Genomic DNA, 18,500 nt, shown 5'->3' with positions numbered 1-18,500 from the left:
TGATGATGATAACCCCCATTCCTCCCCCCCCAGGTCAGCAGCATCAGGCAGCAGTTCAGCAGAATGGCCATCCAGCTTCCAGGCCATCACTCATCCTGCTGGTCTGGTCACTCAGTCACCTGCTGCCTCAGTCCTCCACGTAGCTGCTCCATCGTCACATCTAGATTCGTATTGTCGTCGGTTAAAGAAGCTCCCTAACACCTTTTCGTAAGCAATTTATTTCAGTTATCACGCCTTACTGTCATATTCCGAGTTATTCAGATTCTTCAGCCGTAATGTCTTCTCTTAAGAGAATTAATTAACTAAAGACACCTTACTGTCCTAGTGTGTGTTACATAAATCCCTCCAACATCGTCATACTCTGCAAAAATAACCTTCAAAAGGATATTAATCCTCCGTATCCTAAGATAAATCGCTATGTGAGAGGTGTTAGGGAGCTTCCTTACCCGACGGGAACACGGACCTTAGGCTGGCACTGTCGCCGCTTAAGGAACCTCCGCAACACCTCTTCCTTAGATGTTTATTTTTAAATATGACTGATTTAATATCCATTTGTCCAGTGAGCGCCAACAGTCGTGTCGTGGTTTTGTCCGGAGATTAAATGTATCTGGTGAAACATTATGACCCGTCCGTATGGCAGACGGTGTAATACACCAGACGTTTAGCCCGTCGGCTTATGTTCTCATCAAATTTTACGACACGACTATTTGCGCTCACTGTACATTATTTATGCAGCGTATGGCAATATTGTAAGGATTTATGTAGCACAGAATAGGACACTAAGGCATAATAAACAAAATAAATGGCTTTGAAAAAGAATCTATCTATAGCCAGACTCCTTAATTCCATAAGGGGTGGTCACAAACAAATCCCTCCATTTCGCCATGTCCCCTGCCATTACGCTACCCTTCCCCCAAGTTACACCCCCAACTCTCATATACCTCTCTACTCCTCTCTTCAATCTCATCCTCGATCTCCCTCTCCCTACCCCTCCTCCACCTCAATCACGTGCATTCTCCTAGTCAGTCTCTCTCCGAAATGGAGTTGCTTAGCTCTAAATATTTAATTATAGTTTGATACTCGTTTTTTTCTGGTGACTGCTATATTAGAGAAAACTGATATATTCAGTGGTAAACTAGGGTAAACAAGGGGAAGGATCATGCTGTTGGCTGGCTCGTTCCCAGGTGGCAGATAGGGAAAGGCCTTATAGATATAGAAGGTACCATCTTAGACAGCACAGACAATGGGATCCCCTATCTATATACTCATCAAAGACCTTCTGAGTCACTTCAGTCCACATAAACTTCTGCCTCTTCCCAACAACTTTTGTAAAGGTGCAGCTATCACTGAAAAGTCCTTGAGAAGATGCCAGTAGTAAGTACACAGATCAAGGAAACTCTGTAGCTCCTTCACACAAGTTGGAACAGTCCAGTTTTTCACAGCTGCCTCCTTCTCTGGATCAGTACAGATGTGACCTTCACCTGCAATGTGTCCCAGGTACTTCACTTCCTTCTGGAACAAGTAGCACTTCTTGTGGTACAAATTGAGGTGCGCTGTTTTGATTCTTTTGACCACCTCCAACAGCCTCTCCAGTTCCTGGTTGAAAGTTCGTCCAAACACAAGTACATCATCCAGGTAGATGACAGCTGTCTGCCAGTGCAGGCCTTCCAGCACACGATCCATGAGATGCTCAAAAGTAGCTGGGGCATTGCATAGGCCAAATGGCATCATTTTAAACTGCCATAAACTCCGCTCGCACGAAAAGGCTATTTTCTCCTTGTCCTTCTCTGCATCCTTGACCTGGTGGTATTCTGCTTTCATATCAAGGATGGAGAACCACTTGGCACCTGACAAAGTCTTCAGCATGTCATCAGTTCTTGGCAAGGGGTATGCATCCTTCACTGTCACTTCATTCAGGGCTCGATAATCCACAAAGCACCTTACATAGCCGTCCATCTTCCTTACCAGAACAACTGCTGATGCCAAAGGACTGCTGGACTTTTCTATCACTCCCTAACTGAAAATTCTCCATCACCTCCATTTCTTGCTGTTGGGCTGGCGCCATCCTCCATGCTCACTGTTTAACCCATCATGTCCCGAGCTATTTCGTACCTCCGACACCCCCCAATTCCAAGGTATTTTCGATTTTTTTTTTTTTTGGCTAAAACCTCCGCTTTTAGTGAGAAACATCGAAATTTCATAGAGAAATCACTCACCTGAGGTTTAAAATACTCGATCCAGGTAGCAGTACCTCCTTACCTGACTGGGTTTTCCAACAGGCTGGCACCAAAGAAAACGAGTTCTATGGGATGGTAACTATTTCATACCACTCATAAACGGTATTTATTTATTTACTTGGTACGAATTTATATGTAGTACGAGAGTATATTGGTTTTCAAACAGTAATATAAGCATTATAAGCATTGTTTCACTCACTAACTCATCACCATACCTGACCTTCTTTTGCCACATTACCTGATCATCATTTCTGACTGTTTCTTCCTCTAATGCTATGTAAACTTTGTCCTCCACATTGTCATCGATTGGGGTATCACTCTGGCCCTGAATGTCTTTATTGGCCAGGTCACTGGTAACAGGTGAATTGCCGAGACAATGGCGTGCAGGGGGGGGGAGGTTATGCGGTGTAAGGCATTGTCCCTGCTTGGCATCTTGTAGAGGAATAGAGGAAGGTGTCCCGTGTATACGTACGAAAAATCACGCACAAAAATTGAAAATTGTGCAAATTATGAACCTTGCAATTGTGCAACATACCAGTACATCGTCAGCACTGGCAAATGCAAAATGTTGCAATGTACCCATACGTCGACGGGATGCCTCGGGTTAATTGGGCAGTGATCCCTGGTGTCTATACAATGCTCCACCAGATCAGTGCACCCCAGGTCTAGGTCTCCAGTGGAAAAGACATCAGCAAACTTCCTTAGCAGCTGCTTCAACTTCAGCACCTGTGAGTCATCCAGGCATTGGTAACTTCCTGAAAACAGGTAGTGGTCTGGCAGATACCCATCTTCTTTTACCACACTCCTTTTACAGGCCTTCCACTGATGCCACTTAGGGTCCACCACCCGGCACAGTCCCATAATTTCTCGCTCATTAATCTTCTGTGTCTCATGGGAGAAATTGGCTACCACAACCAGCACTTCACCTGCGCCTATTTCCACCGAAGTCCTCCCCACCATCACTGTGGCCTTCGTCTTGCACCATACATCCAGCTGCACCACCCCTAGACAGCTGTCAAAAGAGCTACTCATCTTACACTGGAGCAGTAGTTCTGATCTTGGGGGTACCACTGTAGTACACAGCTCGCACACCTCACCACCAGAACTGGTACCTCTCAATGCAATGATGGAAACCGACTTTCCTCAGACCAAGTCTCATGGAGCAGAAGTCCAGCTTACATCCCATGGACAATAGATAGTCCAGACCAAGAAGTCAAAGATCCTCCATGTCAGCCACTTAGTCTGGAAGCATAGCCTCTTGCCCTGCCACTTCAATCTGGACATCCAAGGCTCCCCTCAGTTTGCACAGTTCCCAGTTATGCCACACAGTTGTTCTGATGACTCAAGCAGATACCAATGATGTAACACATCAGGCCTCCATCAGGCCTCACAAAAGTCTGCTCTGGAGCTGAATCAATCACCAGGGACCACCTCTTGCTGTCTATTCTTCCACCTCGCACACTGTCAGTCACAGTTCTCTTGGATTTTCTCGTTGGTGGGGCTACATAGGAGAAGCCGACTGGTGGTTGCTCCTTAACACCAGCCTTTACTAATTTTCTGCTTCTTTCCTGTCTTTTGCAGCCTTATTCTTGGCCTCCATTTTCTTCTTTGGGCACTCAGAACTGAAGTGTTCCACCTCACCACATGTCGAACACCCATTTATTACAATTGTAGCTTTCCCTGCACTGCTCTGTTTTTGTTCCTTCTTCCATTTGTAACAATCCTCCATTTTGTGTCCTGGTTTCTCACAGTACCAGCAACTTCCTTGAAATTTTTCTGCTTCACGTACCTGCCCCTTTCTTGCCTTGATTTCTGCACTGTGACCTTCCTGAAAAGTGGACATACTGGACCTGATGTAGGACTCAAATTCTAGAGCCCTGGCTAATGCATCTTGCATGCTTTGTGGTTGTGCCTGCTTCACTTGCACTTTCAACTCTGCCCTGTCAAAAGCATCGATGAACTGGTCCCTCAGAAGAATAGCCAATTTGTTAGGTGCTGCCCCAGGGTACACCTTGTGTGCCATACTCTCCAGGTCATGAGCAAGCTGTTGTAGGGATTCGCCTTGAGCCCATACAGGGCTCTGGAATCTTGCTCTGTAAACCTCAGTCTGGTACATGGTCCCATATCTGCACTTCAGTACTTTTGCTAAGGAATTATGACTGTTCCTCTCCTCTACTGACATATGGCCCAGAATCTCCAATGCAGCATCCTTAACCTCTTAACCACGGGCGTCACTTTCGTGATGCATGGGAGCAAGGGATCATACTGTGGGACGTCACTTTTGTGATTCTGTGTTATTTTGAATTCGCCCGGGCTTTCATGTGGTGGCTTGTATCATCTATCAGTACTGCCAATGTCCAACACTAGTCAGCACTCCTAATCTCATCTGTACTTCCATCCATTGTTGACAATTTAGCCATTTCTCCCCGTTCTTGACTTTCCTCCCTACCTCCCCTCCATTACCCTCTCCTCTCACCTGCCCGGCTGCACTGCACTAAGTAAATCTTCCCTGGAATTTTCCATTGATTTCATCCATTGAAATAAGCCCTATGCCCTATTCTTATACAAAATAATATATACAAAAAGGAAATAAGGTAAGTGATAGTGCCATACACCTGGAATTGGCTAATTATCACCTGACAACACCTCAAGTGCACTCGTTCGCTAATTTTCCCTGTTTATTTCCTCTTGAAATATGCTGTATAATTTATTCTCGTAGTAAAAATATATATAAGAAAGGAAAGGAGAAGCCTAAGTGATATTTACATTCACTTGGAACTACCTATTTTATTATGTATTGTTGAAATTTCCTACCAATCATTTTTTGGCATGTACTGCTAATGTCCAACAATAGTCAGCACTCCTTATCACATCTGTACTCCCATCCATTGTTGACAATTTAGCCATTTTTCCCGTTCTTGACTCCTCTCCCTACCTCCCCTCCATTACCCTCTCCTCTTGCCTGCCCGGCCATGCTGCGCTAAGTAAATCTTCCCCGGAATTTTCCACTGATTTCGTCCACTTAAATAAGCCCTATGCCCTATTCTTATACAAAATAATATATACAAAAAAGAAAAAAGGTAAGTGATAGTGCTATACACCTGGAATTGACTAATTATCACCTGGCAACACCTCACGTGCACGCGTTCGCTAATTTCCCACAGTAATTTCCCCTTTGAAATATGCCGTATAATCTATTCTCGTAATAAAAATATATATAAGAAAGGAAGGGAGAAGCGTAAGTGATATTTACATTCACCTGGAACTACCTAATTTATTATGTATTGTCTAGATTTCCTGCCAATCATTTCATAGCGTATATATTAGCAGCTGTCACCACGCTGACATTGGCAGCCTTTCACTGCCCCTCAGCCACCACTGCAGTCAGTTTACTGTCGTCTTTCAAGGTGAAACCATGTCGGATTCGCGCCTGTCCAATTCCACTGCTTTTTAGCCCCATGCAAAGGGCCCTGTGACTTCAACCCCTACTAAACCTCGTGTGGAAAGGGATAAAAGGCCAAGTGACTGCTGTGGAACGTGAACTGGCTAATTTATCAATGACAATGATGGACAGTGACTACGATCTTTCTGGTGACTAAAACAGTGCAAGTGGAAATGTAAATAATGTGTAAATAATGTGTAAAGAGCAAGTGAAAGCAATGAATGTAAATATAAGTGAACAGTGGAAAATAGTTTTATAAGTTACTGCAAGTGACAGTGCATAACACAGTGTAAATAAAATAGAAATGTAAATGATGTAAATAAAATAGAGAATGTAACCAGAAATGAGTAGTAATATAAGAATACGAGTATATACTGTATACTAGGAGTAATGAAAGTGAAAGTTTCACTCTAGCATGTATGAATACTATGAGTTATGAAAGTCAAAGTGAAAGTGACAGATTCGCTCTCAACGCTAGTATGCAGGACGAGAAAGTGAATGCTACGTATTTTACTGAAAGAGAAATTGAATGCCTACAGTGACAATAAACTACTATTATGAAGGAAATTATGGATAAAGACAGCAGATATATATAAGTGTTATATAGTAATAGAAATATAAAGTGTGAGTGTTTTTATGAATAATAAATGACAGAATACCAGCAGCGAACGGGCACAAGTGGGAAGCTGGTACATGCTCGTAATTTTCATTGCTTTCACGGTGTTTTTTTTTCTGGGGGGGATATGGATTCCAAACTATTTGAAAATCATAGAATAGTGTTTCTAGTGATAATATCAGGCTGTGGTAATCATATTACGGGGTGTCGGGAAGTGTAAAGTGGAGACTTCATTACCCAACTTCAGAAGTCTCCACAAGTCCTACGGTACTCGACGAAGGCTCAACAAACATCCCAGGAGAAAGCTAAAAGTATGTGCCATAAGCATATGTAATTATAATATTCTAGGACTAATAACTGATTTTTGGCAAATATTCTTACAAAGTCTGTCGGAGCGCGAATATCCTAACGGGACATGCAAGGAGCACGAAAACAACCCCGCGGTTTAGGGGTTAAGGCTAGTAGCAAGTTGCACAGCCCTCTGTGTATCATCCCAACCATTCTGATTAGCAAGTAACTCAGTAAGTGCACGGTAAGCTTTCCAAGATACTTTGCAGTCTAATTCCTGAGGTTTCTTTTTAATTGGACCCTCTTTATAGGCATGCACATCACTGGTTTGTGGCCTTAAAACTGGGGCATCATAATTAAGTTCAGGACTCAAAACTCCTACATTCTAATTATTCATCCCCGTAATGCTACAGTACCTTTAGTTGCTTAAGATTCATCAGGATTCACCATACACTGTCCATTTTTTTTTCATATGCTCCCTGTACAGTGTTAGGCTCAGCAGCACAACATTTCTCTACAGCCTCAATTCTTTCATTGATTATCTTCAAATGGCTGTCTACACGCTTCAGCTGGTCATCTACATGCTTCAAATGCTTGTCTACATGCTGTCTGCACTCCATCACTATTCCCTCACTAATCTTCAACTGGTTGTCTACATATAGCCAGCACTCCATCACATTATTGCTAACCTCATACTTCTGCTGCTCTAGCTTCTCATCTACTTCCTCCTTAAACTGTTGCCTTTCTCCATTCATTTCCCTCGTGATGCTGTCCTTGCATCCTCAGTTGTAATTCCCTCTGTTGTTCCTATAATACCTCTTGAACTGTTCATATCGTTCTTTCTGTTCTTCACATTGTGCCTCTAGTTGTTCACTCTGTGCTTCCAGTTGTTCTTTGATTTCTTTCTGCCTTTTATTTTGTGCCTGTAATTGTTCTTTGAGTTCTTTCTGTCCTTCGTTCTGTGCTTGTAATTGTACACTTTGTGCTTGTAGTTGTTCACTGAGTTCTTTCTGCCCTTCAATTTGTGCCCATAGTTGTTCATTTTGTGACTGCAGAAACTTCATCATTGCAGCCAATGACATCTCGTCCTGCCTAGCCTGGCATCTCGTCGGTACACCTCCCGCTTCCATGGCGAAGACTAGACTCACTGCAGTACTTTCTGTCCCAGCTCCTGACACCACTTGTTACGTCCCCATTGCACACTGCCACAGGCTCTAACAACAGTAGTTCAATATAGGAAAGACGTCACCCAGTGAGTCATTCTTCGTAGGGTCTGCCTCTCAATGTACAGTACACAAGATCAGCTCAGGCATGGTAAATAAACACTGGCTTCTCAAGATCCCAGACTTTATTCACCAGATAATCACACTTAATGCATGCCAACAACACTTCACTGTTTTCACAAGTACCAGAGGTATACGATCTTCACTAACTGCACTGACATTCAGCTGACATTGAACAAAACTCACACTGAATTGAAAACTCCTCTAATTCCCTTCCCCATCCTTATTTAAGCTTCCTATATACTAGAATGATCTACTACATTCTCGGAGAAGCAACAGTTACTAACTCAGAGACATCCAAAATATTCAAAGTTTTCTTACAGTGCATACCACTCTAAATTATTTAGCATACAAACTGAGATAAAATTACATGATTTAACAATCACATAAATAAAACATTATAGAGAAAAAGAGCACAAAAATTAATGTACAACTTACAGAATACCTCCACTCTCAAATAGCAGGCTAACTGGCAACTCTGACTCGTAACCAAATTATGAGAATCATCACAAACCTTCCAGTACTCCCGCTTCTCAACAATACTGAATAGGGTGGCACAAAACTTACATCTCACAAGAAACCATGTGGCAGGGAGGTGAGTTTTTTGCCTCAGTCTTCCCAGCCAAATATTTATTCTATTGCAAAACGATTTGACGGGTGTTCCTGTTGGATCAACGTCTTCTAAAGGTCCAACCGCACCGACTTTTGTGCTTATGGGCAGTGTGCCACTGAAAATAAGTAGGCATTGTGTGGACAAATTAGAAGCAAACTGAGGTTCATGAAAATTTGTACGTACAATGAAAGAAGCCTTGCAGAAGATTACAAACTTGAAAACTTAATGACTGAAATAGAAAACACTAGTTGGGATATTGTAGGTTTGTGTGAGGTCTGCTGAAAAAAAGGATCAAGTAATTCAGCTCCAAGACAGCAAACACAAATTTTACTACAGTGGAAGGCAAAATAAAAGAGTTAGCAGTGTAATATATCTAATTTACAGAAATCCTGCGGACAACACTGTCAAATTCAGCAGTGTATCTGACAGAGTAGCATCGACTGTAATTAGACTATGCAAAAAATACACCCTGAAAGTAAAACAATTATATGCACCGACTTCCCAAAACTCAGACGATGAAATAGAAACATTCTATGACGACATCTCCCAGATTATGGAAGAAGAAAAAACCACATATACTATACTTATGGGAGGCTTCAGTGCTGAAGTTGGCAAATCGAAAAATGGAGAAGCATGTATGGGAAAATTCGGAGTGGGAGAAAGAAATGAAACAGGAGAAATGGTGGTAAAGTTTGCTGAAATGTGTAACATGTGAATAATAAATGCATTCTTTCACAAAACAGCAAGGAGAAAATGGACCTGGTGAAGTCCAAATGGAGAAACAAAGAATGAAACAGGCTTCATTATAGCAGATAAGAATAACACGATCATAAATGTTACGGTTGTCAACAAACTATATATAGGAAGTGACCATAGAATGATCGGTTGCAGAGCCAGATTCAGTTTCAGTAGTGAAAGATTATTAAAAATAAAAGATATGCCCAACAGATGTAAACGAAAACAAAGCAGCGTTTCAGTTACCGGTAGAAATAATGAACAGATTTCAGGCTTTACGTAATGCCTAGTGTGACACTGATGAGTTGAATGATAGACCAAAAAAAGTGGTAAGAGAATCAACAGAGGTAGCAGTAAAAGCTATCTATCTATCTATCTATTGCCAGACGCCTTAATCCCGTAAGGGGTGGCCACAAACAAATCGCCTCCATGTCGCCCTGTCCCGAGCCATTTCGCTGCCCTGCTCCCGGCTCACACACCCCTCTCTCATATACCTCTCGACTCCATCCCTCCATCTCGTCCTCGGCCTCCCCATCCCTCTCCCTCCCTCCACCTCACTCACATACACTCTCCTCATCAGTCTCTCACTCTCCATCCTCTCCACATGGCCAAACCACCTTAATTTGTTTCTCCTAACGCTTCCTATCACATCCACATCCACACCACACCGCTTCTTCACTTCCTCATTTGTCAGCCTGTCTCTCCATGTTACTCCACATTTTCCTCTCAAATAACTCATTTCCACTGCTCTCACGCTTGACTTTCAACAAGGTCCAAGCTTCACTTCCATATGTTAGAGTTGGTATCACAATACTGTCATATAGTAACTTCTTCACTTCTATGCTCACTTTCCTGTTTCTTATCACTGTCTTCAAGGAGCCAGCGACCTTTCTTCCCTGCTGCACTCTTTCAAGCACTTCATCCTCTAAACTTCCACCTTTACTACCAAGTACAAGTACTTAAATGCACTCACATTTTCCATTTCCTCCCCATCCAATCTCATTGTACATTCACTAACTTCACTTTTCTCGAAGACCATAATTTTACTCTTCCCCACATTCACCTTTAGATTCCGTTTCTTACACACTTTCCCAAACTCATCCACCAAGCCTTGCAGCTCCCCTTCGTCTTCACTTAACAACACAATATCATCCGCAAACAACAGTACAAGGAGTTTCCAAACACTATCCTCTCTCACCAGGGCCACTCCAACATCCACTACCCTACCTTGTATCTCTTTAATAACCCCATCCAAATACAGATTGAACAACCATGGAGACATGACACATCCCTGTTTCAATCCAACCTTCAAATAGAAAAATTCACTCAGTTCACCATCCACACGCACTGCAGCCTTCGCACCCTTATACATACTCTTCACGGCATTCAACAACTACCCATCTACTCCATATATTCTTAATACTTTCCACAATCCTTGTCTATCCACCCTGTCATATGGTTTCTCCAAATCCATGAAGGCTCCATACAACTTCTTTCCCTTCTCTAGACATTCTTCCACTAAGGATCTAAGAATGAATATCTGATCTACACAACCTCTTCCCGTCCTAAAACCTCCCTGTTTTACTCCAACTAATGCCTCTGTTATTTCCCTACCTCTGTCAATAAGTATCCTACCATATACTTTTCCTATTACACTAAGAAGGCAAATGCCCCTATTATTACCACACACTTCATTTTCCCCTTTTCCTTTGTACAGGGGAATAATTATACCTGACTTCCAATCCTCCAGGACTCTACCTTGCCCCCAGGCCAGTCCGCACATCTTCCACATCCATTCTACTACTATCTCTCCCCCATGCTTCAGCATTTCACCACACACTCCATCCATTCCTGGGGCTTTCCCCATTTTAACTTTCTTCATTGCTTCCACAACTTCCATACTACTGATTTCTTCCTCTCTTCTCACAGCCCTCCATCTCCCAGCCATTCCCCAGCCGCTTATACTTGCATTACTTTCATTCTATATGTTCAACAATTCATTGAAGTAGAAGCTAATACATCCAAAAACAGCAAGAATTCGGTAAAAGATACTCGAGCTCAGGAAAAGATGAAAGGAAATAGGAGTAAAAACAAAGAAAGATGAAATAGAATGAGCAGAATGAAATAAGCTTGTCAACAAGAGACAGAGAGAAGAAGAAAAAAAAAAAAAAAGCATGGATCAGATCAAAGAAAGCATCAAAAAATGGAAAAAGTCCGAAACAGGTCCGTAGTAAAATGACGCTATGAAAGCAACAAATCATATCACAGAAAGACAAAAATGGCGAAGTAATTAAATGCAGAGATGCTGAAGAGAGCTGAAGAATTTTACACAGAACTGTATGTATCAAAGACGATAGTATCAATAGCTAACTTTTTAACTGACACAAGTGAAATACCTGAGGTAACACCAGATGAAGTTAACATTTCTCTTAAAAATATGAAAAAGGGAAGGCACCAAGAGAAGATGAAATAGTAGCACATTTACTGTTGGATGCAGTAGTACAAAACAGACTAGCTCAGTTATTTACTCAATGTATAAAAAATAAGAAAATTCCCAAAACATGATGTAATGCAATAGTTATTTTACTTTGCAAAGCAGGTGAATGAAAAGATCTTAGTAACTATGGATCCATTAGCTTATTATCAGTTATTTACAAACTCTTCACTAAAGTCTTTGTGAACAGAATTGCAACTAATTTGGAAGAAAACCAACCTCTTGAACAGGAAGGATTCCGATGCGGGTATTGGACTACTGATCATCTACACACAATGAATCAGCTATTTGGGAAAACTAAAGAATATAATAAACCACTGTGCGTAGGTTTCGTTGATTATGAAAAGGCTTTCGACTCAGTGGAGCCACAGCAATCATAAATTCATGGCGAGAACAAGGAGTAAATGGGAACATTGTAAAACTGCTCGAAACCATATATAAAGAGGGAACTGCTACAGTTAAATTGAATAAAGATCGGAAAACAATTAAGATTGAGGAGGGCGTCTGTCAGAGAGATACAGTTTCACCAAAATTATTCACAGCATGCCTAGTAAGTATTTTCAGAAAGTTAGACTGGGAAAACGAAGGAGTAAACATAGATGGAAAAAAGCTAATCCATTTAAGATTTGCAGATGACACTGTCCTAATCTCAAAAACAGCAGAGACATTGTAAGAAATGTTAGATGACTTCAACAGAGAAAGCCTCAAATTAGAGCTAAATTTGAACCAGAGTAAAACTAAAGTAATACCTAAGCCAAAGAGCGTCATCAGAAAAACCAAAGACATTCTTAAAGTCGAGGACTACAGTTACTTGAGACAAATACTAAAACTAACGAAAATCCATGAAACCGAAATAAAAAGACACATTACAATTGGATGAAAAGCTTTCGGTAAATATATAGTAGTTTGCCAATATGCATGAAACAAAAAGTATATAACGAATGTATAATTCCAGTTATGACTTATGGTTGTGAGACCTGGAAACTGACAAAATCGATTGAAAATAAATCAGTTCGTTCTCAGAGAGCAATGGAAAGATCAGTGTTGTGAATATCTTTATGAGACAGGAAAAGATCAATTTGGGTGAGAGAGCGGACTAAAATCAAAGACATTGTACAAATTATTAAAGAACAGAAATGGAGGTGGGCAGGTCATATAGCAAGAATAAGAGATAACCGATGGAGCAAGAGGCTGACTGACTGGACTCCAAGAATAGTAGGCATGACAGAAAAAAGACAGACAGGAGGTGGAAAGATGAGATATTGAAGTTTGCGGGGAAAACGTGGCAGAGATTGACTTAGTCAAAGAATTCGTGGAGAAGGTTGGTGGAGGCCTTTGTTCAGCAGTGGACTTGCAGTGGCTAATGGCGATGATGATGAAACTATGAAAACTAAGATATTATTGTTGACGTTTAAATATCAGTTATAAAATCTGTTTATGAATAACGGAGTCTAGAGAATGAATTAAGGGATTAATTGCGCTACTTAAGTCTATGGATGATATTCTCGTCGGGTAAGGAGGCTCCCTAACACCTCTTCCTAAGCTAGCTTCCTTATCTAGCTTATTAGGCTACACTTCGCCATCCTCTTCGTGTTACATAAATTATTCCATTACCGTACTCTGCATAAATAACGTACAAAAGAATACTAGCCAGTCGTATCCAAAAATCTCACTCTCTTTCTCTCTGTCACAGTTTTAAAAGCGTTGGGAGTGTATTGCCAAAGCTCCCTTACACCTCTTCTTTAACGATTAATTTTGGATATGGCAGGATTACATCGTTTTGTACGTTATTTACGCAGAGTATGGCGTTATTGGAAGGATTTATCTAACACATAGAAAGGAAGTCAATAGGTAAAAAAAATAATAAATCGCTTAGGAAAAGGCGTCAGGAAGCTTCCTCAGTGCCACTTCTCGTCACTGCTCAAAACACCTCTGCCAAGCACTGCTGTCTCGTCCTTCATTTATTAGTTAACTCTGTGTGTGTGTGTGTGTGTGTGTGTGTGTGTGTGTGTGTGTGTGTGTGTGTGTGTGTGTGTGTGTGTGTAAATCAGTCTATAAAGTGTGTATGTTTCTCGAGGTGAGGAGGAAAGAGGTTAGGGAAGTAAGGGATGGGTGAAAGGAAAGGGAAGGAGGGAAGCAGCGGAATAAGAGAGAGAGAGAGAGAGAGACCCACATAACAAGCATTTACTTCTCTATTTCATCCTCCCTTACATAAACGGTGTTTACGTTTCTCGTCTTTATCATTTCTCTCTCCTTCATCCACTTCATCATCTCTCTCTGCCTTCCCTTCTCTTCATCATCTCCCTTTACGTCCCTCCTTTACCATCTCCCTTTCTTCCTTCCTCCCTCGCTTTCCTCCCTTTTTCAGCAGGTTGCTTTTACGGCTACAGGTTATGCCATTCTGCTGTGTATCTATGTCTTCCCATTTTCCTTCATCTTCCTTCATCTGTGTCTTCCCTTTTCCTCAAATCGTCACTTTTCCTTCTAATACTTTCCCATTGTTTCTTTTATTAGTCTTTCAATCATCTAGTTCTTCCTTCTTCTTCTATTCCGTTTTCCTCCTCCTTCATTCTTCTTCTTCTCCATCTTCTTTTTCGTATTCAGTCCCTTTCTACACTTATATTTTCCCTTATCTTGTTTCCATTTTTCTTCTTTTTCTCCTTCTGCCCTCTATCTTTGCCTTCTTGCCTTTTCTTTTTCTTTTCTTCTCTTGTTTTCATCATCATCATCACCTTTTCCTTTATAATCATCACCATCACATCATCACACTGTTGTTATTTCGTATTATTATTATTATTATTATTGTAATGCTAGGTGAAATTAGGCTCGACTTCTCGTTCCTATTACACCTAACGTGGAGCGGGGTCCTCTTTCGAGACCGGAGCTTAGTGCAATAAAGAGAGGCAGGACACAAAAACTCTAGGCAACAACCTTTACACGTATATTACCACAATCAGACACAGGACAAATCAGCAGATATTACAGCACAATACATAGCAATATAAAACCTTATCTAGGATATGGGTATCTTGCAGGATACTTGCTTCTCTGATAGTAATGACAACACAATCAATCCTAGTGTATCAAGGGTGCAGTGAATATAGGCGTGCGCGGGGGCGCGGGAGGGGGGTTGAGTATCACTAGGAGGAGATAGGGGAGGTGCGGGGAGTGACTTGTGACGGCTAGGGGAAAGTTATGGTAATACTTGAGAGCGGCAGATATTAGCCGTGAAGTTTATATGGTTTCCACTAGCCAAGGGACTTTGGTAATTGATTTTATTCTTGATTCACACTTACTCGGGATATTGGAGTGAGAGAGAGTGATAACAAGATTTATGGGTAGCGCGGGGGAGGGAGAGAATACCATTAATACTCCCTTTCACAATATTCCTTCACAGTAATGGGGGTATGTCATTATAGGGGAATCTCCAGGCGGCACAGGCTTACTAATTGTATATAAGGGATGTCACTCATAAACATAGTTCATCAGATCATGTTCCACACACTCGTCCTTTTAGCTTCTCACTGTGATCTTATTTGCCCCGATATTCACTATATGAAATCACTGCACAATACTTATATTAGGGGAAACCACACTTAACCTAAATCACTCGTACTACAGTATCACACGTATTCATCAGGGGGATAGGCAGGAACATGTCGTCGGCGATCCTGCCGGGCTAGGGGCACCGCCAATGTGAGGCGTGCCGAGAGGGCATGGGATAACTCGTAAGGGCGTCCTCTCACGTCCTGGGCTACCCGTGACTTCCGGGCTGGGCTCAGGCGTGTGGCCCTCGGGACTGGGGCCGAATAGCTCCAGGAACCTCTGTGATAAGTTCCGGCCTGTCGTGAGGGCCTTACAGCGTCGTGGGGGGGTAGGTAGATCGCGCCCGGGTGTCCTGGGGAGAACTGAGAGAGACTGCGGGCTGCGGTCTCCAGCGTCTAGGGGCGCCGACAGAAGAGGGCTGCAGCAGCGACTTCCACTGGGGTCCGTCAGGTGCGTCTGCTCAAGAGCCAGACGTAGGGAACAGAGACTAGAGGAGGCTGTGAGGCCTGTCTGGGTCACTCTGGGACAGGAAGCCTGGGCTCTAATCTCCTGCCGTAGGGACGTCTCTCTCCTTACCTCTCTCTGCACACCCTCGGAGCGACAATAGATCATCTCACAAGGAAGGGAGCGACAATAGGTCATCTCTACCAAGACACATTCGGAGCGACCATAGATTGTCTCACGAGGATGGGAGCGACCATAGATCGTCTCTACCAGAGCACTTTCGGAGCGACTATAGATCGTCTCACGAGGATGGGAGCGACCATAGATCGTCTCTACCGGAGCACTTTCGGAGCGACCATAGATCGTCTCACGAGGATGGGAGCGACCATAGATCATCTCTACCGGAGGGGCGCCGTCTGGAGTGTCTATTACAACTCCACCCCTAGCTGGTTCAACAATCCCACTCCGTGAAGGTAGTGTCTTTCTCCTACGGTGGCGACAGTGTGGTGGCTGCGTGACATAGGGGTGCACTGCACGGGCTGACATATGTCGCTGTTGTCGGGAGTGGTTGTGACTGGTGGCGGCTACCCCGTGGGGTCCGTGTGGGGGTGTTGGTACATCCTCGGGCATATTGAGCTGTATTTTGCTTGCCCTGTTGTCGGGGGCACTATGGTATATTTCGGGGGCACTGTTCTTTAAGTCACGCATTTTAATTATTATTATCATTATTATTATTAATATTTTATTATTATTATTGTTTATTCATTTCTATGTCTTTTATTTTCTTTATAAATCTTTTATTCACAAAGTTTCTCTCTCCCCTACTCATGCTTATCTTCCTCTTGCTTTTCCTTTCTCGTCTATTTATCTCCCTCCTTTAGAAGGCGAAGCTATAATGTTTTTACCTGCCTGTCTCTCTCTCTCTCTCTCTCTCTCTCTCTCTCTCTCTCTCTCTGTGTTCCCATTATATTTCAAGAACGGCTTGAGCTGTCAACATGAAACCTTCAGGATATCAAGATATGGCCAAAATCTTGGACGAGTTCGAGAATGGGCACTCACGGTCAAGGTCACCAAAATGGATGCCAAATGTCAACTAGTTTCTATCGCCTGTTTTAAGCACCATTAAATCACATGAACGGCTTGAGCTATCAACATGAAACCTTCAGAGTATCATGATATGGCCTAAATCTTGGACTTGGCCAACAGAATATTCTGGTGGGCGATTAGCATTCAGCTTCCGAATGTTTTTCTTTCATTCCTTCTGTAACTTCTTTATGAAAATGTTCCTCTCTCTCTCTCTCTCTCTCTCATCATGTACGTAGCCTACTGCTTGAAAAAAAATTGAAATACCCACCGTAGTAACAGAGCACCACCAGGGCATGGCAACACCCCCCCCAGGAGGAGATCACAGAAGGGCTCTGAGGGCGCACGTGTTACCCAGGCAGTACGGGCCTATATCCCCTGTTACTTTGCACCCTTATTCCCCAGAACAGACCCAATGAGGACTATGCAGTCTGGGTGCATTATCCTCCAGCCGGACCAGCCCTCGCCAGGTTCGGGGTGGGGCAGATTCTTAAGTCCCAAGCAGCACCTAAGTGACGGCCATCAGCTGCACAAAACCTGTGACGGCCATCAGCCACACTAACTCTGAGATGGCCATCAGCCGCAAAAACCACAATATGGCCATCAGCCACTCAGCTGCTGCAACCCCCTCCTCTGCAGAAACTGGTGGTGGCCATCAGCCATACTGGGGGAGAGACAGTACCGCCCCTTCTACTGCAGCTGCCTACGAGAGCTGGAGTCCAGTGACGGCCATCAGCCGCACCTTGACTGCCATCCACTCCCCTCACAGGACACCGGTGACGGCCATCAGCCGCACCTACAGGAAAGAGACAGCCATCAGCTGCCCTCCTCCTGTTGCCCAGGGGACTTCGGGGATGGCCATCAGCCCTGCCAGGGAGAGACACCCCACCAATTGTCTCTCACCCCCTGTAACTTCCTCATCAGAGGACGTCCCTTGCTTAGTTCAACCCTCCTGTGGCCGAGCGGGATGCCCCTCCATTTCTCCCCACAAAGGCAGCCCCCAGGAGGAACTTCCCTGTCTAGAAGAGGTTTGACGATATCCTGTAGTGACCCTGGGAGTGTGTGCAGTCCAGCTGGCACCGGGGCGAGACGACCAGCTGACGGACTCCTGCTGGAGGTGACACTGCAGACTACCCGACGGCGGCCCGCTGGGAGTGAGACCACAGCTGCCGGACTCCCAGAGATGCCCCTGGGACCCCTGGGAGTGACCTCCCCAGTCCAAGACGACGACGACGATGACCTCCTCCCCAGGGTGGGCACAGGCAAGGATGCCTACTTTCCCTGTTTGTCCCTAGTCTGGAGAATCAGACCCCTCATTGAGGCCCCACAAGAGGAAGGCCTCTCACCACGCTGCCCAGTAGCCCACAGAAGACGATGTTGCCCCTGAGGGTTGTCACCTGTCCCTTGAGAGAAGGAACACCTGATGGGACCCCTCCTACACCTGACCGACACCTGTAGAGCTCAAGATCTCAGCAGCCCAGTCAGAGCTCTCTAGTTTACCCAGTGCCTTTGTGACTGAATAGTGTACTGTGTTGTATTTGTATTCATATTCTATAGAGTGGTGTAAATTAAGATAATTCACGTGTAAGATTGTTTCCCAGAGTTTTTATGCCCTGTTCTACTCATGGTATATTCTAGCTCTAGTCTCGAAAGAGAACCCCGGCTCACAGCTAGTGTTTCTAGGATGAGAAGTCGACCTAAAAACACCTAACATAACAC

The 18,500-nt window shown here is 43.4% G+C and overlaps 1 protein-coding gene across 1 annotated transcript in view; it reads left to right on the top strand.

Moving 5' to 3' along the window:
• Positions 1–17,297, top strand: part of LOC145407484 (zwei Ig domain protein zig-8-like) — a 137,394-nt gene extending 120,097 nt beyond the window's left edge. The window contains exon 9 of the mRNA XM_080278414.1: positions 17,187–17,297. Within this exon, the coding sequence (XP_080134540.1) occupies positions 17,187–17,297 (111 nt within the window). The remainder of the gene's footprint in view (positions 1–17,186) is intronic.
• The last annotated feature ends 1,203 nt before the right edge of the window (positions 17,298–18,500 follow it).

Source organism: Coenobita brevimanus, chromosome 73 (genome assembly GCF_032717465.1).
Source record: "Coenobita brevimanus isolate Jiangsu-jjx chromosome 73, ASM3271746v2, whole genome shotgun sequence".
Classification (NCBI taxonomy): domain Eukaryota; kingdom Metazoa; phylum Arthropoda; class Malacostraca; order Decapoda; family Coenobitidae; genus Coenobita; species Coenobita brevimanus.
This window is presented reverse-complemented; position numbering and strand designations above follow the sequence as displayed.